Genomic DNA, 25,691 nt, shown 5'->3' with positions numbered 1-25,691 from the left:
CTATGTGGAGTCTTTTGAGGAACCTCCATACTACTTTCCAAAGTGGTTGAACAAGTTTACACTCCCACCAACAATGAAGTAAGGTTCCCTTCTGTCCACATCCCCTCCAGCATCTGTTGTTATTAGAGTTCTTGATTTTTGCCGTTCTAACCCATGTGATTTTTTTGTTTCTTTGTATGTTCCTCCTCCACAGTATAAACCCTGTTTTCACTGTATTTGATGTCAGTGCCCTGCATCTTGTATATACACTTCTCTGATTTGGGGAGGGGAAGGGAAAAACAAAATGCTTAAATAAGGATACAGGTTGACCCATTGTAGCAATGAGATGTACAAGACACTATGTTGAAAACAAACTACAACTTTGGCCGTGGGAGGGGATTAGTTGTAGAGGTGGGAGGGAAGGAATGGTAAGGGAAAAACAAAGGAGGAGGCAGCAATGCTCAAAAGGAAATGTACTCATTACCTTGCTCATGTAACTGTAACTCCTCTGTACAGTATTTTTATAATAAAAAAGTACGAAAATGACACTTTACTTAAAGAGAAAAGGAAACAAATTTTAAGAAGTAAAACTACAAAAACTATTTCTAGAGTAGTTGTGGTCCACTGTCTAATTCCAAATAGTTTTCCTCTTTTTAAATTAGCATTTTGCATGATAATAATTATATAAATTGTATAAATTGTACAAATTACACAAATTAGCAATTGTACAAAGGGGGTTCATTGTGATATTTTCATATGTGCATATAATGGATTTTGATCAAAATCACTCCTTCTGTTACCTTTTTGTCTCTCCCAACTTTTAAACAAATGTAGCAGGTTTCTTTCTTCCATTTCCATGTATGCATATACCATATACATGCATGGAAATGGAAGAAAGAAACTTTCATCATATTCACTCCCCTTCCCCACTCCTGACACCCCTTTCCAATTCCAATTCCTGTCATTCTTTTTTATTGTGAAAATATCTTCATTCCTAATATGAGACAGCATGCAGTATTTCTTTTTTCTCTTTGTCATTCTGATTTTTAAAAAAGTATTCTGAGCTAGTGAAAAGTTATTTTTCTGCTTTTTTAAAGGAAAATTCTTTTTGAAAAATCTTTCATGTAAAATGGCAGATAAATCAGAACTTGAAGCTATTTTAAGAAATCGAAATTCAGGGTCTGAGAACAGATCTTCTAGTGTTGAATTATAAGGAAAGACAAGTTTAAGTTCCAGTGGGAGGATACTTTTCATATCTTTACTGAGTTACAAATTTTAAAGACCAAACAATTATGTGTTAATGTTTTAATAGAGCAAAATTTTAGGATGTGAGTTTTTCTGTTGTGGGTGGACTTCAAAAGAGTTCATTTGCTACTTTCCCACACTGACGACTGTTTCCAAGAAATCACTCAAAAACAAATATCATTTTTTCATTAATTAGCCTAAAGGACATGATCTAGCTTTCAGAGCTGTACCCTTATTGGACCATAGAATGATATATTGTTTAAAAGCATTCATATTTTTAGTTTAATAAATTGAGGAAATGGAAGTCATCTCTTTTCTATTGTTGATGTTTTTGCTGCCAAGTCAACAAAAGGTTGTCAACATTATAAATAATTATTGCACAGAGCTTTTTTTTGTGCATTTGGGAGCAAATTTTTCCATGAGCAATGCAGCTTAAACATAGATTCCAAACTGCAAACTCATATAGCCTGCAGTTATAACCTCATAAAAGATTTTTACTGTGTCTATTTCACTCAGAGCTCCTAACACACACTTCAGTAGTAAGTGCTCAATAACGATTTGCATATATTGTTTAAAAGCATATGTAACAAAGAGCAGTTGTAGCTCCAAGATAATAGTACACTGGAAATAAATATCTACCATATAGACACTTACTTAAATGTCATCAGTGTTTGCACATTACCGTACACTGTTTGGATTTGTGGCATTAACAAGGAGCCTCAAGGAGCAATGAAAAGACAGATAATAAAGAAGAACCCACTGGTAAGTATTTCCCCACCACTCCCCTTGTAATAACAGTACTTGAGGAAATCCCCACATTACTGAGTATGAGGGTGGGTAAGAGCCTTGGACGGCCATGGCTAAACCACCTCGAAGGCCAAATGATCCAGTTTCAGCACCTGCTTCCAAAAAGATGGCCAATCTTAGCACATCCATAAATGGGAAGAAATACACATTCCAAAAGAAACTACGACTTCAAAAACAAAGGTAGCATTCTTAAGATCACTATCTTATTTTCAGTGTGGAATGTGCCTGTTTTAATCTGGAAAGGAAAACAAGAATAAGAAAGCATCTTACCTCGATGTTCACATGCTCCCAAGAGATTAATGATGTTCGGATGGTGTCCAAGTTTACAAAGAACTTCCAGTTCTCCTGCGAAGTCCCTGTGGTCATCTTTGGAAGCATATTCTAGGAAGGAAGACAAGGACTGCGACCTCTCTTCACTGCACCTTCTTTCCTCTCATCCTCCCCATGACCATCAAGTCTGGGAAGCTATACCCAAAACAGGAGGGCTCCTTAAACTCAGCACTGCTGACTTGGTGCTGGCAGTTCTTGGTGATTTGGGGGTGCTCTATGCATTGTGTAGGGCACGATCTCCACATACTAGATTCCGGCACCACAACCAAACCTGTGTCTATATCCAGACATTGCCACACATCCCTAGGGGGCAAAATTGCCCCAGAATGAGCACCACTGCTCTTAACATTTTGTTCACTCTCAACAGACTCAGGAAAGGACTTGGTAGAGGTAAGCTGCACCCGTTTTTAATCTCTAGCTCTCTCAGCTAAACATGTTATCTAGAGACAGATAGATAAAGAGAAGAATCAAAATGACATTTTGGTAAAATGTCATCAATAATGCTTTACTTAATGATATTAATTTATTCTCTCTGCATTTCTTCCCCCCCCCCCACTCACATATTATTAACATCAATTAGTGGTATGAGAGGGTTTTATGATCACCTAGGCATGCAATGTATCCTGATCAGACTCACTACCTCGGTCACTCTCCCTCATCTTTCTTTCCCCACTTCCAAAGCCCATTTATTATCTTGCTTTGTAGCAAACTAGTCACACTCTAATGACATTTTATAAAAAGTTGTCTAGTCAGGAAGCTGGGTTGGATTTTCTTCTATTGTTTCATCCCTGTCTAACAATTTCTCTAGAAATTTTGATGCACATAACCTAACTCTGTGGTGATAGTCTCCAGACTAAATCCCTAAATCTTAGGGAGTTAGCCGAGATGCAAATTCTGTGTCCCTGCTCAGACTTCCTGGCTCAGAAACAGTAGTATGGGCCCAGTACTCTGTTTTGGAACAACCTTCTAGGTCATATTGATACAGGTTGATTTTGAGAACTACTATCTTCTGAGAAACAATGCTGCGCATAAGTTAGTAGTATATGGAAGAGGAACAACATTCCCAAATCCCCAGGAAGTAAGACACTGGTGTTCAAATAACCCCCCCCTTCATCTTTCATATCTATATCCTGATGCTAAATACGCTCCATCTCAAAAAGGAAGCATCACCTTCAGCTGCACACACACAGCAGACACATCTGACACCAGGCCAGACTTCTGGCTTAGAGAACATAAGACACAGAGGAAAGATCTCAACAGGAATCACTTATTCTTCCCACCCTACGGATGTGCTGGCTCTCTGTCTCAGCACTGACCTTTCATCCTCTTGATGGCTGCATCCATCCGTAACCCATCCTTCTTGATGCGTGCCTTGAGAACCTGGCCAAAGTTGCCCTCACCAATCACATCTTGAAACTTGATGTCATTCCAGTCAAGCACTGGATAGATAGTGGGATCCGGGTTGTTTTTGGCTTTCCTGTTCAGGGCCAGAGTTCCCGAGTTGAACTGCACAGCTGGTTCTTCCCTCTGGAAAAAGAGTTGTTTTATTTTTTTTCACTGTTTTTGTGTCAGGATTTATTTGTTTGTTTTTGAATCATTATTCTATTCTGGTGTTGTATCCAAACCAGGTGAAGAAATAGTGGAGGACACTATGAGACGGTGAGGGAAATGGACTAACCCACTCCTGATGTCTAAAAAACACATAGATCTAAGCCTAGTTCTTGGCGAGAAAGCCCATCTACCTGCAAGGACTGGAAGACTGAAAGAGAAAAGATGGCAGTATGTGTGGTACATGTTTGTATTCCCAAGTTAGTTATAGTAGAGTTTTCTACTCAACTGTGCAAAGAACAAGTGGCCAGCTCTGGCTTTGGAAACATAACTTCGAGAACCCATGTGGACCAGCCATATGCAGCGTCTAAATAACAGCCATGCTAGCATTGTGGTCCTCCTCCATTCCTGGCATTCTCAATCTCCCTTTCGAGTTCTTCCATCCTAAAGTTTAGAGTCTCTTAAACTTTCCCTGCATCAGGATGACTCATGTTTACAAGCAAAACCTAGCACACCAGGTCTTGTTTTCCTGACTTCAAATAGCTCCTGAAAAGCCATTAATATAACGATAAGCTCCAGAATTTCTATTTCCCTTGTTAGCCCTTTCTCTCCAGTGATAGACTGAATTGAGCCAGCTCTTGCCTGAATCCAGACAATGAAGTTCCCTTATAAAAGGGAACCTTGGGTACTCAGGTGCATGAAGGAACATCTCATTGGAAACAGGCCATGGTGCTCAGTGTTTTTACATACAGAATTGACAAACTTAGGTATAAAATAATTCTGGAATTTGAAAGCATAAGCTACAGAACATACAGGCTTTAGTATAGCAAAAGGACTTAGGTGTTGGCAATGTGTGATCTTGTAGACATTTGTTGCTGGTCAAAATTCCTACATAAAAGAATGAAGCTACAGTGCTACAAAGTTTGATGGCAGGCTGTTCCAAAGAGGCTCACGAGAATATATAACTCCCATCCTCATGAGAGCTGAGGAGTAAGAGAGATTTTTAGAAATAGAAAGTGGTGGGGGCAGGGAGGGAAGAATAGGAAATACAAGGATATCTGTGTAATAGATCTTATCTATGACATTGAAGTCCAGCTGCCTTCCTGCTCTTCCTTACTGAAAACGTTCAATTCACTCTATTGAAGGATTATTCTCTCAGGTGACTCATCACTAGGATGTGCATAGATCACATCTTGGGAATAAGGAGGAGGTTGTTTTGTTTTAGGCCTGGTTATCTGCACAATAATTAAGAGTACTTTTGAGCAAAGGGTTGGTGGATCAAGCCTGCAATTCTAGTTACTCAGGAGATTACCTTGAGATCCCAACATCATGATTTTGAAGCCAGCCCGGACAGAAAAATCCTTAAGATTCTTATTTCCTATTAGCCAGCCAAAAAGCTAAAAGTGGAGCTGTGGCTCAAGTGGAAGAGCACCATCCTTGAGCACAATAATAGTTTTGAGCACAATAATATTCTTTTCACTCTTAAATTTGTTCTTGTTTGGATAAAAAATTACATAGTCCTGCTCTTTGTCATTGTATAATGGACATTATTTGCCTTGCAAATGCATTCACTGTTTAAAATCAAGGCTCTAGTTCTGTGTGGATTAGCTCATTTTAGTTAATAAGTGGATAAGACACTACCACGTTTTGAAAGGCTTGAGCCATTCTCCTTTGGACATTTGCTCTCTTCAACTGCAACATGATCAGAAAGGCCAACAGCACCGTCAGGCAGGTCATTCCCGCTGAGCCAAGGATGGCTATAAGCAGCATCTTCCCTCCTCCAAGGTCTGCTGAGGCTGTATAGGGGAACAGAGGCAAAGCAGCTGCATTAGCTTAGGTACAGATGAGCAAAGAAAGACCATCTGCAGGAAGAGACAGAGAGTAATGGGAATGTGACAGTAGCCCTAGACCTGCTGCTTAATTATTGAGTCACCTTGGGCTACTCATTTGTTCTTCTGAAACTCAGTGGGAAAGAGTTGAGCTCAAAGAGCTATTATAGGAACTTTTAAAAAAATGTGTGCAGGACAATGGCTCATATCTGTAACTTAGCTCCTCAATAGGCTGAGATCTGAGGATCATAGTTCAAAACTACCCCAGGCAAGAAGTCCATGAAACTCTTATCTGCAATCTAGCTGCCAAAAAGCCAGCTCAATGGCTGTGACCACAAAACTTCAGGGACAGTGCACAGACCCCAAGTTCAAGCCCCAGAATCCGCACATAAAATTTTCAAAAATTAAAGAAAAATACGTGCAACTGTGATTTTAAAATGTCAATGTGCTAACCATTTGTTGATATCATTTATTCAACTTTAATTTTAAGTATGAGCCCAAGTAGATGAACATACTGAATAATAACAATGACTAATTATGTATAATAACTTTGAGAGACTAAACCTTTTCTTATCTTAATCCCTCACTTTTCGGAAATGCTCTAATGTTCTTTGATGCTAAGAGCTTAAGAGTCCATAAGATATTTTCCTTGTTCTGTTTTATTTCCCTTGTTTTAAAGGGAGAAATCGCTAAAATTATTTGATAAATGCATGGCTGCTTGGATAGTTCAAAAAAGTTTCCAGAATAAGCAATGAAAAACACAGCTTGTCTTTTTCTTGACTAGTTAGTAACCCTCAAAGAGAAGCAAGAAATTTCTAGTATTATATAATTTTCTGAAAAGTAGACTGGAGTCAAAATAATAAATCTGTGAACACCCTGAGCATACCCCCGCGCCTCCATTCCCATGCACACACAGTACACTGCAGGGCATCATTTGCAGGAGGAATCATTTGCATGGCTATGAAGTTGACCTTCACAGTGCAGCTTCAGCCATACCAGGGCCTTGCCTCCCTTAATTACCATCAACAAGTTTTTATGACAGTAGGAACTATGGAGAGATCTCTTATCTATCTCAAAGAGGCTCCTTTCTGGGGCTGGGAAGGTGGCTCAGTGGTAGAGCGCTTGCCTTGCATGCATGAGGCCCTGGATTCGATTCCTTAACACCACAAAATCAAAAAGAAAAAAGCTGGAAGTGGCGCTGTGGCTCAGGTGGTAGAGCTGAAGAGCTGAGGACAGTGCGCAAGCCCAGAGTTCAGGCCACATGACCAGACCCCACCTCCCCAAAAAAGAGGCTCCTTTCTCCAAGGTGGAGTTGAAGGTAGAGATGGAGGCCTAACAACCTGAATAGAAAAGTAGAAGAAAACTCAGACTGTCATAACATCAATTAAACGAAAAGAAAGACTTCATGTTGAGAAGAATGGAAGGCAGCTTTGGGGCCTCCCACTGAAGCTTTTACACCACCCTGCCTCCCATAAGTAGGTTCCATATGCTTTTTTCTCCACAGTAGCAAAAGTCACACACCCTAGAGTTTTCTTACATTGCTATTTTTTTCCTATAACTTAATACCAGAAAACAGATCAACAGTATTCTTAAGGGGAGCATTTTGATTTCAAGGACCTATGTAGAGAGAGCAAGGCCTACTAGGATGAATATTTGGCACACACATGCAGTAAATATCTCAAAACAGTGAGGATTTTCTTATGTTGTCTAAAAATACTCTTATAAATACCTGGCCAGTCTACCAACCTTGAGATTCTGAGAGGGTCATTAGTTCGTGAGAAAAAGTCGGGTTGCTTGATCCTATGTTGTTCTCAGCAAAAATGTCTACCTGGTAAGCTGTTTCAGGCTCGAGGCCCTTGAGCTGATACTGAGTGATGGTGGCATTCTTGATCTTTACATCGATGTGCTGGTCTTCATTCTCACCCTGAACCTTGTAACGGATGATAATGGAAGAAATAGAGTGGCCATCCAATATTGTCCAAGAAATCACAGCTGAGGTGTCTGTAATGTTGGAGATCTTGATGTTTTCTGGTTGAGGAGGGATAACTAGAAAGGTAAAAAAGAATTCATTTAAGATACGCTGCCATTATTATTATTTTTTTTTTTTGGGTCCGGTCGTGGGGCCTGAACTCTGGGCCTGGGCGCTGTCGCTCAGCTCTTTAGCTCAAGGCTAGCGCTCTACCACTTGAGTCACAGCGCCACTTCTGGCTTTTTTCTTTTTGCTTATACAAGGCAAGTGCTCTACCACTGAGCCACCTTCCCAGCCCTACGCTGCCATTATTTATCATAGCTAAGATATGGAACCAACCCAGATGCCCCTCAGTAGATGAATGGATCAAGAAAATGTAACATACACACACACACACACACACACACACACACACACACACACACTGGAATGCTATGCCTCCATCAGAAAGAATGACATTGCCCCATTTGTTAGGAAATGGAAAGACTTGAAAAAAAATTATATTAAGTGAAGTAAGCCAGGTCCAAAGAAACATAAGTCCCATTGTTTCCCTTATTTGCAATCTAGGACAAGCAGAAAAGGTCAAAAGCTACATACATATGACCATATTAAGATGTGTTTAGTGAAATGAACCCCAAGATAGGGACACAACTGTTTTTGTTTCTTTCTTTCTATTGTTTTTAATGTATTTAAAATGTACTATGTGATTTTTTTGTTTCTTTTGTATGTTCTTTCCCCACAGTATAACCCTTGTTGTCACTGTATTTGATGTCAGTGCCCTGCATTTTCTATATACATTTTTCTAATTTGGGGAAGGGAAGGGAAATAACAAAATGCTGAAATAAGGATCCAGGTTGACCCACTGTAACAATGAGATGTACAAGACACTGTTGAAAATGAACTTTACAACTTGGTGGGGAGGGAGGAGTTGGGGAGAGGTGGACAGGGAAGGGTTGGTAGGGGAAAAACAAAGGAGGAGATAACAATGCTCGATAGGAAATGGACTCATTACCTTACTCATGTAACTGTAACCCCTCGTACAGTATTTTTCCAATAAAAACATATTTAAAAAAAGAAATGTTGCCATCTCAGATTATTCATGTTAGCTTGTATACCATGGATGAAAATAGGTTTTCCCTGACTCGAAGTCCACTGGTAGTGGTACCAGAACATTTGCAGAATTGAAAGATAAGCAGACAGGGAAACAGCAATGTGCTTCTTGAAGACCTCAGAAATCCCCTGTTACACAAACTTACGTATACTGTTCCAGACACCAGATGAAATAAAAGGATCAGGAGAGCTGACCATTACATCGTGCTTACAATATACCAGGTGTATAACTCATTTCCTCTTCCTGATAGTCTTACTGTAAGTACTGACACAGAGCTGGATTGTGACCCAGGCAAAGTCATATGGTTGTTAAGTAGAAGAAACAATACTTGACTCTGACAGGCTGGCTTTAAAGACTATCATCTTAGCCACTATCCCGATTGGCCTGTCTTCCCTAAATGCATATATGTGCAGTAGGAAGGCCAATGTGTCCCTAAATGTAAAGCACTTACTAGATAAAGCCCTACAGGGATGTGGAGGGAAGTGATCACCTTCCCCTTCAGGAGACAGGCAGCATGAGAAAGGGAGAGAGGAAGAGATCTCTGATGTTTCCAGAGGACAAAAATGACACAACCAGAACCATACCTGCAATCTCTCTAGGACGCCTTTCCCAAAGGACTCAGGCTATAAGGTAACAGGCTATTTTGTGCTGGAATTCTACATAGAGACCCTTTACTTACACAGGCAGATAGATAAGCAGAGCTAATGCTTTTATTATACAAATTTTAGAGATGAGAAAACTATAGTGTCTATCACTTAAAGGACTTGCATATGACCCAACAAGCAATTAGTAGACTCGGGTTGTTCTCTGTATATACCATTGAATTTCCATATAAAATTTGCTCTGAAGCAAACTGGAAACTTTGAGTCATGTCTTAAGTTATCTTCGTTGTATCCTAATTCTCAGAGATGCTTCTTGATTCTAAATTTCCTCTTTCCATCATAGCGAGTCCTCTATCATATTCCTTAGGTAACCCATGGCAGCTTATAAGAATTAGATGCTAGATTTTGGTGTTTTCAAAATGGATTACTTTCTACATTTAGCATTGGTGTAAATTACTCCCAAATCATAATAATTCATTAACAATGTATCTTAACTTCCTTTACATCTACTACAAAGCTTTTTGTCTATTTTTATAAAAGACAGTCTACAGAAAATAAACAAATAACATTAATAAGTATATTTTTAAAAACCAATAATCCATGAATGTAAGAGGTCTCAACTTTCCTACTTACTGAAGCAATGAAAATTGAAATTAATAATTGTTTGTATGGGTATTTGAACTCTGGACCTTGTACTTGGTAGACAGCACTCAGCATTACGCCATATACCTCCAGCCTCCTCCCCTTTTTTCCTGGTTTGTATTAAGATAAGATCTTTCTTCCTGCCTAGACAAGTTCCTGGGAACAATTCATCTCTTACCCTTCCTCCTAGGCTTCCTGCCCTGGCTAGAATAACCAGTGCATGCTTCAGCCTCCAGCTCTCTTTGAGAAAGGGCCCAGGCTGGCCTAGAACTGTGATTTCCCAACCTCAGCATGCTTTGTAGTCTAGGATGACAGGCATACACCACTACACTCAGCTATGGGTTATGAAAAGGTCGTGATATATCTTTTTTCACTTTTAAGCTTGGCAACAACAAAAAGGGATAGGGGGTGCAAAAACACAGAGAAAGGATGGAGATATAGAGGTGGGCTTGGAAATACAAGCACTCACACATTGTGCAATGCACACTGAGCACCACTTTAGAGTAAGACTGTCCATGAGTTTCACTCTTGGACATGTTCCCTAGTAAAGCTCTCCAGTCATGCACATGGTTAATGCATTATTCCATGTAATAGTAAATAAAACACATCCAAATGCCCATCTGAAAGGAAATGAATAAGTGACATGGTATAATCATAAAATATGCCTATAACAAAGTTTGGACATATGTCATAGCTATACCAAACTAACAGATAAACATCTTATTTATCCAGATATTATTAGCTCATACCTATTATCCTAGCTACTTAGGATCTGAGGATCATGGTTCAAAGCCAGCCTGGGCAGAAAGTTTGTGAGATTCTTATCTGCAATTCACCACCAAAAAGCTGGAAGTAGAGCTGTGGGCTCAAGTAGTACAGCAGTAACCTTGAGCATAAAAGCTTAGGGACAGCACCAAGGCTCTAAGTTCAAGCCCTAGGAATGACGTGCGTGTGTGCACATGCACACACACACACACACACACACACACACACACGCACACACAAATCTTATTTATTCAGCAAAGAATGGAACCATTGTATGCTTATGGATCCATACTAAAATTATACAGCAATGAATGCAAAGACACATAAACTCATACTTCTGGTCATCTCTTGAGTGAAGGGAGTAAAAATGGAGTCACAATAATGATCAAAGGAGATTTAACACAATCATAACTACTCAGGAGGCTGAGATCTGAGTATCATGGTTCAAAGCCAGCCCAGTCAAGCAAGTCCATGAGACTCTTATTTCCAATTAACTACCAAAAGTCAGAATTAGAGCGATAGCTGAAATGGTAAAAGAAATAACCATGAGAACAAGCTCTCAGAGACAGCACCCAGGTCCCGAGTTTGAGCCCCAGGACTGCACAAAAAAGAAGGGAAGGATTTAACCTATTTGAATTGTTACTAATTTGAACAAAAATGTTGAAAGCAAATATGACAGTGAATAGTTGTTAGTCATGGGTGGCAAGACTATATGTTTTGTGTTATTCTCTACGTGGCTCTCTAACTTTAAAATTTCACAAAACTAAAACTATATTCTCACTTAAATACATATACAATATATGCATACTTGTGTATGTATACATACACATATATTCATATACAACTTATATATACTTATATGTGCATACATATATACACACATATACATATACCATATAACAAAGAATCTATAAATGCTGACAGAACAGTTCATACTTTCACAAGTCACTTGTACAAGGAAGAGTGGCTGAAGAAACCCTTTGCTTTCTATCACATCAGCTGCAGAAGATAGACTCAGACATTGGGATTGGCAAGGACCACATAATCCTGACTTAAGGGGTAAAGGTGACCAAGAGCCACCTCACCTTTCCAAGGGCTCCAAAGCAAGTGAGCAGACATTAGCTAGCTTCTACTCATAATTAATATCTTTGATGATCCCTAAAACTAACCTTGAAATGATGGAAGCGACGTTCAAGTTGCCCAGTGGGATGAGGCTGAAGTAGCACAAGTTACTTACTGTTGCTGAGGGTCCAAGCAGTGAGATCCTCACTCCATTCCCCCTGGGCCTTGGTGTTGACTCTGGCCCGGACTATGTACTGCTCTCTGGGCTTTAAGTTGTTTAGCAGCACAGAAGTCAGGTTGCCTGGCACTTTAATGTTCTGCTGGTCACTTTTTTTTTGTACAGATCTCCTCTCAACTTCAACATAAAATTCATCTTCTGAGTTTGTAAATATTGGTTGCCAGGTCAAATTTAGTGTGGTCTGATCTTTTGGAAGAAGACTGAGACCTCTTGGAGGAGGGAGTCCTAGGAGAAACCAGAAAGACAATTATTTTCACAGAAGATAAAAGTCATGACAGCTGAGTGCCAGTGGTTCTTGCCAGTAATCCCAGCTACTGAGGAAACTGAGATCTAAGCATCTCCATTTACAGCCAGCCCAGGCAAGAAAGTCTAAAAGATTCTTATATCCAATTAACCACTCAAAATCTGGAAGTAGAATGGTAGCTCAGATCATAGACCCACCAGACTTGAGGGAACTAGCAGGCTAAGGGACAGCACTCAGGCCCTGAGTTCAAGCCCTAGTACTGGCCCCAAAAAGAAAAGAAAAAAACCCACTAACCACAGTCCCAGTAGACAGCTTTAAAGAATAATCATAGTTTTTAGCATCATATACAACTTTATAAGCTATCAAACAAACACAAGCAAGTAGCCATATGATACTTTTTAAATCTTTAAAATAATTGTATTGTATAGTTTGAGTTATTTTAATTCTTTGGAAAACATCAAGAGCCTTAAAACTGACCATCTACTTTAGTCCTACTATTTGATGAACAGGGATTTATCCTGAAGAAATGTTCCAAAGAAAGAGGATATTCTATATACATGTCTGTTATAACATTTCTTATAACAACAAACAACCAGAAGAAATCTAAATAATCAAAATAGGGAATTGATTTAATGGGTTGGATATAGCCATCCAATGGATTAAAAGAGAGCATTAAGTAGAGGATGGAAGCCCAATAAACATATTTATAGCAGGAGCAAAAACTTTGTAGCTTGATAACAGACAAGTCTATAATTTGGAAAACATAAAAGAGAAAATGAGTTTTAAAAAAACCAGTGGATTTTCCAAGCTTGGAGGATCATGAGTATTTAGCATTACTGTTATCATTTCAGAATTGCATTTTAAAGTAATTTCCCAGTTACTACCTTGTCAAACCTGCTGTTACTCATATGAACCTGGGCTACTGAAAATGTAATTGAAAGGAAACAACATGGGTTTCTGACGCAGAGAGGTACATGTTACTTCAGTTTTGTAACCATGGCAAAATCTATAGCCTCTCCCCGGGTGCCGGTGTCTCACGCCTGTAATCTTAGCTACTCAGGAGACTGAGATTTGAGGAGCAGGGTTCAAAACCAGCCTGGGAAGAAAGTCAATGAGACTCTTATCTCCAAAAGTACTAGAAAACCAGAAGTGGCGTTGTGGCTCAAGTGGTAGAGCACTCGCCTTGAGCTGAAGAGTGCAGGGACAGCGTCCAAGCCCAGAGTTCAAGACCCATGACTGACAATAGATAGATAGATAGATAGATAGATAGATAGATAGATAGATAGATAGATAGATAGATAGATAGATAGATAGATAGATAGATAGATAGATAGATAGATAGAATTATAGCCTCTCTAAGTTCACAGGAAAAAATATTCACCTTCAGTCCATACAGGATGAATAAATGAGACGATGAATAGGAATAGTTTGGAAGATTATTAGGGGCTCTGTTCTTCCATCATACCTTTCTTCCTTCTCTCTTTTATACTGTGTCAATGAATAACAAAGGAACTTGTGTAATTGGAGTTAATAATAGTGATTTATCAATTCCAGATAGAAAGTCTTATGAAAACTGGAATTCCTCACCTTCTCTCATTCCTGCTTTCTCATTATCACCACTAGAGGGCAAATTTGATTCTGCCAGTACTGAAAGGGACATAATACACAAATAGAGTGTATTTGTGGTGTTGAAATATCATAGCTGGGGGAAATGACAGCAGGGTTCACACTGATCAAGAAGTATTGTATTCGTAAACTGCTTTGTTGAATGCTTTGTACAACTACTTAAAGATAAGAAAATGTATCTTTAAAAGTATCATGGAAGGGTAAGGTCTATGAAGATCAAAAAAGCGGAGGGTGTACGCTGGTGGCTCATGCCTGTAATCCTAGCTACACAGGAGGCTGAGATCTGAGGATCATGGTTCAAAGCCAGCCCAGGCAGGAAAGTCCATGAGACTCTTATCTCCAATAAACCACTAGAAAACTGGAAGTGGCTCTGTGGCTCAAGTGGTAGAGTGCTCACCTTTTGCTGAAGAGCTGAGGGACAGCGCCCAGGTCCAGAGTTCAAGACCCACAACCAAAAAAAAAAAAAAAAAAAAGCGGGGGGGCACTAAGATTCCTTAAGGTGTGGACTTTTTATTAATGAGTTTGCGAATCACTGTTGTAGAGGTGAGAATAAGTACCTGTTCTTGTCTACAGGAAATTCCACCAACAGTGCGAACAACAGCAAAAAAGAATAACCAGGCACACATTTTCTTGCAATTCTTCCTTTAGATTCTAGGCAAATGGAGAGAAGTGATGCCCACTCCTTTTGCTAAAATTTAAAGTTTAAGGAGCTACCAGAAGATTGAGGATATAGCCCAGTGTCAAATATTTGTCTAGCTTATAGAGGCTCTGGTTTTAATCCCCAGCACTACCCCCCACACACATACATATATATATACACACATATATATCTACTCCATACATACATACACACAATACACACATTAACATACACACTACACACATACACACATATACGCATATACATGCACTACACAATACACACATACACATACGTGCATATACATACCCACACCCATACGTATACATACCACACACATACAAACACACACATACCCACACAGCAACACCATCAAAATGAGCCACCCAGACTCAAGTTTACAATGACAATATAGTAGGGAGAGGTGATGTTTGGAAGAACACTTACAAGCCTCATAAGCCTCCGTTTCATAGAGAGGTAAAACTCTCTATATAGCCATTTTTCCTTTTTCTTTCTTTTTCACCCAGCCTTATCTGTGTGTGTGTGTGTGTGTGTGTGTGTGTGTGTGTGCACACGCACGCACACGCGTGTTTATATAATGGTCCTAGAGATTGAACTCAGGGTCTGAGTTCTACCCCTGAGTTTTCTACTCAAACCTAGTGCTTTATCACTTGAGCCATAACTTCACTTCCAGCTTTTCGGGTTTAAACTGGAGAGGAGAGTCTCATCGACTTTCCTGTCCCAACTGGCTTTGAACTGTCATCCTCAGATCTCAGCCTCCTGAGTAGCTAAGATTACAAGCATAAGCTACTGGCACCTGGCTCCTGTTTGCCCTTTATTCTACAATATGTTTAGTTTTCTTTTCTCCTCTTCTGGTCTCTCTGGCCTTCACCACCTCAAACAACACATGTAAATAGTCCAAATGCCAGATGAGTTAAGAAGAGAAGCATCAGCAAAATTCAAATAATGAGGAAAGGAGACCCTTCAAGAATTGAAGACAGCATGGTAGTGAAGAGTTTTGTATTTTTGTCCCACAAAATCTTTCTGAGTCAGGTGATGACCTTCCTCTTTTGATTCATCAACACTGATCTGAGAGAGAATTAACTACCCTTTGCCTTTTCACCACAACCTAATGACATCTCCAACTGTGACAGATCAGAGGAACCCAACTCTCCCTGAGGATTTTTGGCAAGAATTAAACCCTGTTCAGCACTATTAGGAATATTAGTGTCAATGAGGTATCTTTACTATAAGTGCCCTTTAATGTTTACCTTTCTTTCAAATAAGCTAAGTTGTTGAGGGCCAGGCTGAGTGGCCCCTTTGACTGACAGCTATCAGACTCTTCCTTTTTGTACAGCTGCCTTGAGCTGCCGAGATGTCAGCCACTATTTTAATGACTGGTGGTACTATTACGTCAATCCAGCAGCTTTAAATACTTCAGAGACACTTTAGGAAACTATATTTCAGCCGCAGGGAACATTACAACTTTTGGGGCTGGCTACAGAGCCGTGACTTTGGCTTCTGGAGGACTTGTTCTGGTTACAACTTCTCCAGCTTGTGCCAGCATCAGAAAACGTCAAACAAGTCACAGAACACTTTGCTTCAGCCATGGCAAGCCTGGTGACTTCCACATAACCTTGTCTACAAGTGGACCAAAGAAATCCACCCACTGGCTGCACAGACCCTTCTGTTAAGTCCTCAATTAGCTGGGAATGGGGAAGAGCTCTTCCCTTTAGGGAGTCAGCAAAAAGAAAATTGCAATAGACGGATAAGAGGCCAGCGCTTATACAAGGCTCATAATTGGCTCTTAAGTATGGCTTACAACTGGTGGAACTGGAAAGCTATGGTGTGAATAAGGAAGCTTAACAATTCACTCACAAGCATGCCATGGACCTCTTCTAGCTATATAATAAATATGTTGTTTGTCACTCTCTTCCAGTTAGCCTCGTTGGAATCTGCTGGGCACCTCCTCCCTCAGTGATGCAATATTACAATAAATAAATAATAAATAAAGATTTCTCCCAAATAGTCTTTTGCCTACTTGTGGCCTCTATCATGGGCTGGTTAAATAAGAAGTAAACTAAAAGCAGAGCACTGGTAGCTCATGCCTATAATCCTAGGTACTTAACAGGCTGAGATCTGAGGATCATAGTTCAAAGCCAGCCCAGGCAGGAAAGTCCATGACACTCTCTTCTCCAGAAAACTGGAACTGGAGCTGTGACTCAATAGTGGTAGAGCAATAGCCTTGAGCAAAAGAGCTCGGGGGCAGCACCCAGACCCTGAGTTCAAGCCCCATGACTGACAAAATAAAACTAAAAACTGTAAAATAAAAAGCGGGGGAGAAGTTTGAGAAATAAGAAAGTGGTAGAGCAGGTAAACTTGATCAAAGTATGTTACATACATATATGAAAATATCACAATGAAAGAAAACAATAGATGAGTGGATCCAAAAACCTGTGGTACCTATGCACAATGGAATTTTACACAACTATTAGTAGAATAATACTATGTCATTGGTAGAGAAAGGGATGACCTATAAGAGATCATGTTATGTAAGGTAGGCCAAGCTCAGAAAGACAAATGGCAAATAGTGCATTTTTTCTCTGATATGCAGAAGTTAGTTCTAAAATGCACCAGGACACAATAACTTATATAGGACTCTGGGCATTCACGTACAATGAGACCAAAGGAGGATATTCTTTTCTTTTCTTTTCTTTTTGGTCATGGGACTTTGAACTCTGGGCCTGGGCACTGTCCCTGAGCTCTTCAGCTCAAGGTGGGCGCTCTACCACTTGAGCCACAGTGCCACTTCTAGTTTTCTGGTGGTTTATTGGAGATAAGAGTTTCACAGACTTTCCTGCACAGGCTGGCTTTGAACCATGATCCTCAGATCTCAGCCTCCTGAGTAGCTAGGATTACAGGTGTGAGCCACTGGCACCTGCTTAAAGGAGGATATTCTTAAGGGAGGAACACTAAGATGCAAGGCCTGTGTACCTCTGGTCATAAAAAGCAGTATTTATCAACATGAACTCCAGGAAATGAATCAGAGCTTTATTCCCCTTGTTGTTGTTTTTGTTTTCTTTTTGTCTTGTTTGTTCATTTATCTGTCTTTGGGAGGGTGAGGGGGGCACAGAAATAAAGGGATAAAGAGTGGACAAATGCAGCCGTGATACTCAGTAGACACTATGTGGAAAATGAACTACACGACTTACAAGTAAGGATAAAAAGGGATTCTAGGGATAGTAGGGAAAGAGTAAAGTAAGTGGTGACATTGTCCAAAAAGAAATGTACTCTTTACCTGTTGTTTGTAATTGTGACCTATCTGTGCATCATCCTTAGAGTAACAAAAATATTTTACAAAATCACCAACAAGTCTAGGGTAGCAAGGAAGCAGTGGGAGAGTTCTAGAGAGCAGCCAAGGGTAACAGAGGGCCAAATCTGCAAGAAGCTAAGGATGGTGGGAGTGCTGAGGGAGAAAGGGATGGTAAAGAAGTAGAAACTATGGAATAGGAGCGAATGTGAAGAGTTAAAGCTGGAGCCAAAGCTATGAGCATCGCGGGCCCCAGTCCTAGAACAGCTCCAGAGAGCCACTGGGGTCCTGACACTCAAAGCCTAAAAGCCACAAATCTAGCCATGAGGTATTGGGGCTTTAAGCCCTGTGCAACAAGCCTCCAGGTTTAAAAGCTTGCAGCTATAAGCTGATGGTTGTCAGGATTTAGTGGTAAAAACCTCTGGGTTTGAAAGCCCAGTAGTGAATCCCTGGAACTCAAAGTTATCAACCCTGAGAGATTTGTCCTTACTTGTCTGATTTCCACCTGAATAGAACAAAGGAACTCCTACGTGGTAGCAGAAAGCTGGAGCCCAGGTTAGCACCCAGAAGACTACACAAGCTTCTCCATTGACAAAGTAGAAGGTCAACAGATATGGCACCACCCTGATAAATCAAGAAACGTTTCAGACGCTAATTGTACTCATTACTCGACTTACAAAATGCTAACCCCTCTACAGTAGACATCTTGATAATAAAAATAAAATTATATTTTTAAAAAAGTACCTACACACTGGGCACTGCTGGTGGCTCACGCCTTTATCCTAGCTAGTCAGGAGGCTGAGATCTGAGGATCAAAGTTCAAATCCAGCTCAGGCAGGAGAGTCCATGAGACTCTGATCTCCAATTAATCACCAAAAAAAAACTGGAAATGGAGCTGTGGCTCAAAGTGGTAGAGAGATAGCCGTGAGCAAAAGAGCTCAGGGATAGGGCCTAGGCCCTGCATTCAAGCCCCAAGACCAAGCAAAAAAAAAAAAGCATGAGGAGATAAAAATGGCAGCCAACAGGAAACAAGACTGAGTAGTAGAGGGATGGAGTAGGGAAATGCTGTTCTTTAGATAAAAGCCATTCCTTCTATTTGATGTTCTAACTGTGTGCATGAATACTTTGAAAAGTTAGAAATGATTATTTTTTAAGTAAATAAACTGGATGTGGCAGAAGCCCCGCCTGGACCCTTCAGATGGAAACAGGAAGTTGGGGGTAAAATGCAGGAGCCAAGTCTCAGCCCAGTTGTTGCTAAGTAAATATCAAGTCCTAAGGGATGACCCTGCCTTCCTGAGAGCTCATCTGCTTCCTTTTCTGTCCTTCTAGATGCCTCCAGAACCCTCCCCCCAGGAGTCCAGCCCAAATAAAGGAATTGTTTGGCTTGAAGCTGCTAACCTTCCTGTCACTTTCCCACCCATTCAAAAGCAAACCCCTTCCACCTCCATCCCCACCCACCCACTCACCCACCACCACCCTTCCTGGTCTTCCTTCCTCTTTCCCCTTCCTCCCCCTCCCACCTAGCTCAGGAATAATGCCTGTTGGCTTCAGCTAACCGATGGAAGCTGTTGTGAAGCGTCTCACTGGTCCGGGATGCCCTTCTCCTCCCTCTCCACGGCGCACCAGCTGCACACAGAGCTCATATTCAGTCCGAGGCTCCAAGTAGCTGAGTGTAACAATCTCGTTTGTCACTAAGAAGAGAGAAAGGCCAGGAAACTTCAATATGTATTCTGTTACCACCTTGAAACTAGTTTCACTGTCGTTACAGCAATATGAACTGAAGTCAGGATTTCAAAAACCCAATCTTAGTAAAACAGAGAGGCAAGTGCATCTTCAAGCCCATTGTAACTACAAGGGAAATGAGGTTTTTGAAAGGCAAGTTCAAGGGTACAGTGTATACATGAATATTTGTATATCTTTGTAACACACACACACACAAAAACTTTCTGTGCTAGTGGTTTTTTTTCTCATTGGTAAATAAAACTTTACTATCTAGAATACCAGATTTAGTTGGAGAAACAAACAATTAGAAGAATTTGAACAATTTCGTTTCTTCAGTATTCAAGCTTATACACTGATTGCAATCATGTTACCAAGAGAAAGACTCTGGGGTGGGGTGGGGTTTGTTACCCAGACCACACAACTCATTTTTAACAGTCATATCATTGTAATGAAGGGCTTTGGAATTGCTTGCAAATAATTTCCTTCAAAGGATGAATGTTTTTTGTCCTTAACTATTTGCATTAGATAACTTCTGGATCTCCATGGATATTACAAAGGTAAGTGTTCACTATAACCTATGAAAAACTGCTAATAGGTTACAAAAACTCACTGGCTATGTTTAGCAGTTTTCAGAAGGCCACATTGTAGATACCCATTGTGGTAAAGGTAGCCCTGCTGGGCACCAGTGGCTCATGCCTGTAATCCCGGCTACTCAGGAGGGAGGCTGAGAGCTGAGGCTTGGGTTCAAACATATAGCATGGGCAGGAAAGTCTATGAGACTCATCTCCAATTAACCACCAGAAAACCAAAAGTAGTGCTATGGCTCAAAGTGCCAGAGGGCTAGACTTGAGCAAAAGAGCGCAGGGACAGCACCTGGGCCCTGAGTTCAAGCCCCACAATTGACCAAAAAAAAAAGTTTAACCCCCTTCATTATTACCACTAAATGACCAAAAATAGCCCACTCTCTAATCTCCCAAACAAGCCTTACATCCTTTATGTACTACATTTTGGTCGAAGGCTGTTGTAATCAGATTACAGCCAGAGAATAGTCTTGTTGAGACAGTATGAAGAGCTCAGTAATCAATCAATAATTCTATGACTTCATTCAATGCATACAACAAGTAGCATTATTAAGCCCAAAATACTCCTTTTCTTTTTTATAACTTTCTGTATAGAAGATGCAATCACCCATAGGATTTAGGTGGATCAACTCTCATGGCCTTTCCCACAGATGTTGAACTATTCTGTTAGCATATTCCCAGTATAAACACAAAGTTTTCACCATGACCAGGCAAGATCAAGTACTGGAGACAGGATTAAGGATCCCAAAGATAGTCTGAGAAGGAGATACTGACATGGATTGTAACCCAGGGAACAAGCTGGTAGTGTATACCTCAGCACACAGGGAATTCCATAAGATAGCCCTAGAATTCAGAGGGCCTCAGCTCTTGCTCCCAAACATTCTACAATCTTCTCCTATAACCACCACCATGGTATAGAGTGCTGAAGTAGGAAAAGGAGAATTTCTCTATTTGGAAGAGAGGGGAATATTTTTTCCTAGTGTCCTATCCTTAGCTGGGGCCTCTTATGTCCCAACTTTACCTTGAATGTGTCGCCAAGCCTCATAATGATTAACGGGTTTGTACAGAAGTTTCTTGGATTTGATTGGTCCATCCCCAAAGTAAGGCTCAGAGCTGATGTTGATGACAGCAAAGTTATGTCCAGTGTCGATCACATTTGGAGCATTCAAGGGCTTCGGAAGAACTAAATCAAATTTTAACAACCAGGTTAGTACTTAGGCTTGGCGGTTTTGTTGTTCTTCAGTAGGGAAAGACGATGAGAGCTTTCCATTCCCAGAAAGTTCTCCCAGAGTTCTCCACTCAGATTCAATGTAATTACCTTGTCTCTGAGCAGTCTACTTTCCTCTTGCTTTTATATCCATAAAATGCTTCCTTAAAAGTCTCCTGTGCTCACAACTCTTCAGTAGATAAAAGAGACCTACCAGGTCTCGTACATTGGCTCCCTGTCTGTTCTCCAACCTTTTCTTCCTCTCATCCAATATCTTCTTAGTCCCCATTACCTTTTTGACTCATCTAGTTAACACAGCATTAAGCTCCTTCCCATCTTCTGTTCTTCTCTTTATATATATTTTTTTCTCCTATGAGCAATGTTCCTCCTCCCATTAGCCTCTCAGTAAGCCCTTAGGATCCTAGACCTTTCATTGTACATCTTTGGCTTTCAGAGAACTGATTTCCCCTTCATTGCAATTTTCTGAGTCATTCTTCTTTGTAAATTAGTGTGATTATTTGGTTCTGGCCTTCTCACTAGACCATATATGCATTCATTCATTTTCTCACTCATGTTCATTTTCATATTCTCTATACATGTGTTTGAAGCAACACACACTTATTATTTCAGAGTTGTCGAGATCTCAAATCAGACTTGTATCTAACTACACTAGCCTCAAAGCCGTGCTGCTTTCCAGGAACTTTAGGGGAGAATCTAGGTTGGTCTTGAGAAGCTCTTCCCAGCCTATTGAGATCGTCTGCACATGCTTTGGCTCAAGGTTTCTCCCTAATCTTTTCAAAGCCAGCACTATCAGGTCTCCGACCCTTATTCCTTGATGATCTCTCTCTGATGAGTCTGAGCTTCCTCAAATGATATCACCAGATATTTCATTATAACTATCAGTGCTTTCATAAGAACAAATTAATTTTTTTCAAAAGATTCTTTATAATCACTTAAATGTTGGGAGTCTTTTAATCATTTTTATTGAAATGAAACTTATCTATTGTGAAATGTAAAAATCTTAAGTATTTTTAGCTCAGTGATTTTGCCTGAGTATTATGTATCCATAATAAAGATTGAGAATGTGTATCTCCTCCCAGGAGGTATCCTAAAGCTCTTTCCTTACCAGACATATCTTGATGTCTGTCACTGAAAAATTAGTATTACTTGTTCTTTCATTTGATATAAATGAAATGATAAAGTATTTACTTTCTTTTGCATGGCATCATGAATGAGATTCATCCACAGTATTGCAAGAGTTAATTCTTTTTAATTGCAATTTAATACTCCGAAGTATGACTTTATGAGCTGAATTCATTTAGGGCTGATCTCCAAGACCTCAGAATGTAAAGTTATTTGGAGTTAATGTCTTTAAAAGACAACTACATTAAAAATGAAGCCCCGAGGGCAGTTTTCTACTCCAAGATAGCTGGTATCTTTATAAGATTAAATTAGAATATATGAGTATGGGGAAACCCTGTGAGGACATGAAGATGGCCACATACAAGCCAAAAAGAGAAGTCTCAGAAGAAATCCGTTCTGCTGACATCTTGATCTTAAACTTTGATCTCCAAAATTGCAATGAGCTTTATTTCTGCTGTTTAAGCTATCCCAGCCAGAAAAGTTCTCTGTTACAACAGTCTTGGCAAACTAACATATGTGTGTGTGTGTGTGTGTGTGTGTGTGTGTGTGTGTGTACTCTTTAGTATCAATTCAGTTTATTATCTGTTATAATATTATAATGGAAACTTGGGTCCATCATTCATTTCAATTTGAGGTCATTATGCAATTAGATTGCTCTGAACATTCTAGAAGATGTCTTTGGAAAAAAATTCATGCCTATCTTTCAAGCTTATGCCAACAAGTGGAATTGCTGGGTCAGAGGCAGGTGCTATGTTTAGCTTTAGTCTGTAATGTCAGTTTTCCAAAATCACTGAACTAATTTGTGCTTTAATTGTAAAGCTAAGTCCTATTTCTGAACAGTAGTAAAAAGACTCAATTTCTCTAAATCCTATTTCCACTGCATGGTTACTAGTCAATACAACAGCAAAGACTCCTCAGGACTGGAGATGTTCTGGTACATTGATCTTGTGTTCTGTGTCATTCATTACAAAAGAAAATTTAAGAAGCAGAGGTATGGTTCAACTGTAGAGTGTCATATTTGAGCACAAAGCTAAAATCATAAGGCCCTGAATTAACTCCCAAGTACAAGTATACACACACACACACACACACACACACACACACACACACACACACATACACATTAAAAGCAGAATCTATTCTATATGATAGGAGCATGGCTTATTGTGGAATTATTGTTTCTTATCCATAAGCAGCAAACATTCCAAGAAGGTTAAAAATAAGATAATTTGTCTTGTAAGCACATATTCCAAGGACATACAAGGTGTCAGAAATTACTCTGATGATGTGATTGTTCTACTGAATAAAACTTCTGATTTTTTTCCTATTATCAAAAGCATAGTAAGAATTTGACATGAGTTACATAAATTCTGAGTAGAGAATCCAACTCTATGAGGTTGCATGTATGATACAGCTGCTCTTGGCCTTAAAAAAAAAAGACTACATTCTTTGTTTTAGAGCCATTTCAACTATGGAATTTACCTCCAGGCTCTCCCCAAAGGTTATTAATTAGTGATTAAATAGGCCATATGCTTCCTCATCTGTAATACCAAGGGACTCAGAAGCAAAACAGGGATGGTGTTGGCCATGGAGTCAAGAGTCAGGTTCAAAATTAAGACTTGCTACCTATCGGCTAAGCACCTTCTACATGTTAACTAAGCACCCTGCTGTCTCAGTTACCTCACCTGCAAAATGGAGGTAAAAATACCTGTTATCCAAAGGACCTACAAAGATTCAACAGGATAAGCGTATGTAATGTATTTAGCTCAGTGTATTTTATAGAATATTGACCAGAGAACTAGTTGCTTGTGTCTAAATGAATACGCTAGCCCAGTTAACTTCTATTTTAACTCTGGTTTATTTCTTCTTTTCAAGCCACAAATGACTACTCATCCCCTTGGGTCAATTCAAAATTTGAAATACTAGTTCATAATATAGTAGTAAATATAGCCACCACCCTGAATGTGAAAAAATCATTCAAATGAATCATAAAGTATTGTTTTACATTATATGAGTGATTCCCCAAATAAAGCTTCTCCAAATCAGTCTTTACAATGAGTAGAAAGTTACAATGATGATACTAAACATTTAGTGAAATACAGCCACTATCAGACATGTTCTACTGTGGCAGATTAATTTATAGGGGAGAGGGGGAAGCTAAGCCCAAGCCTCTCTCCTAGTCATGCTCTAGGAGATGCCTCTGAGTTCTATCTCCTCCCTACTACCTCCCAGAGCCACCCTCCTAGGGTGTAATTAGGGGGTCTGTTTTAAGTCAATACTGCTCCCTGAGGACAGAAAAACACCAGACCACTTCTGATCAAACTGAGGCACCTGGGGCAATGGAACTGTATGAGTCTTTAGCCTAGCTTTTGCCCAACCAACTCCTACTTAAAGCTATAGGCATATGGGTTGTATCTCTGATGTATAATCTCCTATGTATATTACTTCAAAGACACATAGATCCCTTCCAAAATTTTACCAGGCTAGGATCTCCTTTCCTGAAGATCAACCTAGGCTCATTACCATGAACAACTCCCATACACTCCAAATCCTAGACAACTGAAATCCTTAACCACATATTTGCTCTTGAGTCACCAAGCTCCAGACCACTGTTTCCCTAAACACTGTATTTTTTTTCTCTCTATTAAACTCCCTACTTAGCTTTCCTTCAATTTTTTGTTGGAGATCCAAAGAATCTGGGTGAATCTGCAACCATTCACTGGTGACACTGGAGGCATAGTATTAAGCATTTTATATATTTGACAAATTCTCACAATACCTTACAAAGCAGACAAAATAAGCTTCATTCACTAGTAAAGAATGACAAGGAGAGAGAGTCATTTGCTCAAGGCCATCAACAAGATGACACACTGTTAGAGACAAAATGAAACCCAGAGCTGTGTGACTCCTTTCTTCCCAAAGATGGCACTCCTTGTCTTTCGTTCTATTTTCAGGAATATGATTTTGACAGGCAAAAAAAAACAACAACAATAACAACAAACTTCAACAACCTGGAAAGTACCTCAAAAGTATTTTAGAAGTCCAATAATGTTTCCCAGCAATACATGAACCCCGTACATAACGAACACAA

At 39.8% G+C, this 25,691-nt stretch overlaps 1 protein-coding gene across 2 annotated transcripts in view; it reads right to left on the bottom strand.

Annotated features, from left to right (window-relative positions):
* Positions 1-25,691, bottom strand: part of Tek (TEK receptor tyrosine kinase) — a 102,799-nt gene that overhangs the window by 11,840 nt on the left and 65,268 nt on the right. Inside the window, exons 10-16 of one of the 2 annotated variants that reach the window (XM_042695452.1) lie at positions 21,272-21,433; positions 19,504-19,638; positions 12,065-12,352; positions 7,485-7,784; positions 5,551-5,705; positions 3,678-3,888; positions 2,302-2,412 (exon numbers count right to left, since the gene is read on the bottom strand). In XM_042695452.1, the coding sequence (XP_042551386.1) occupies positions 2,302-2,412; positions 3,678-3,888; positions 5,551-5,705; positions 7,485-7,784; positions 12,065-12,352; positions 19,504-19,638; positions 21,272-21,433 (1,362 nt within the window). The remainder of the gene's footprint in view (positions 1-2,301; positions 2,413-3,677; positions 3,889-5,550; positions 5,706-7,484; positions 7,785-12,064; positions 12,353-19,503; positions 19,639-21,271; positions 21,434-25,691) is intronic. The other variant, XM_042695458.1, reaches the window with a different exon arrangement.

This window comes from Dipodomys spectabilis, unplaced genomic scaffold (assembly GCF_019054845.1).
Source record: "Dipodomys spectabilis isolate Male_0828 unplaced genomic scaffold, ASM1905484v1 ptg000006l, whole genome shotgun sequence".
NCBI lineage: Eukaryota > Metazoa > Chordata > Mammalia > Rodentia > Heteromyidae > Dipodomys > Dipodomys spectabilis.
Note: the sequence above shows the minus strand (reverse complement) of the source record. Positions and strands in the feature narration are given on the sequence as shown.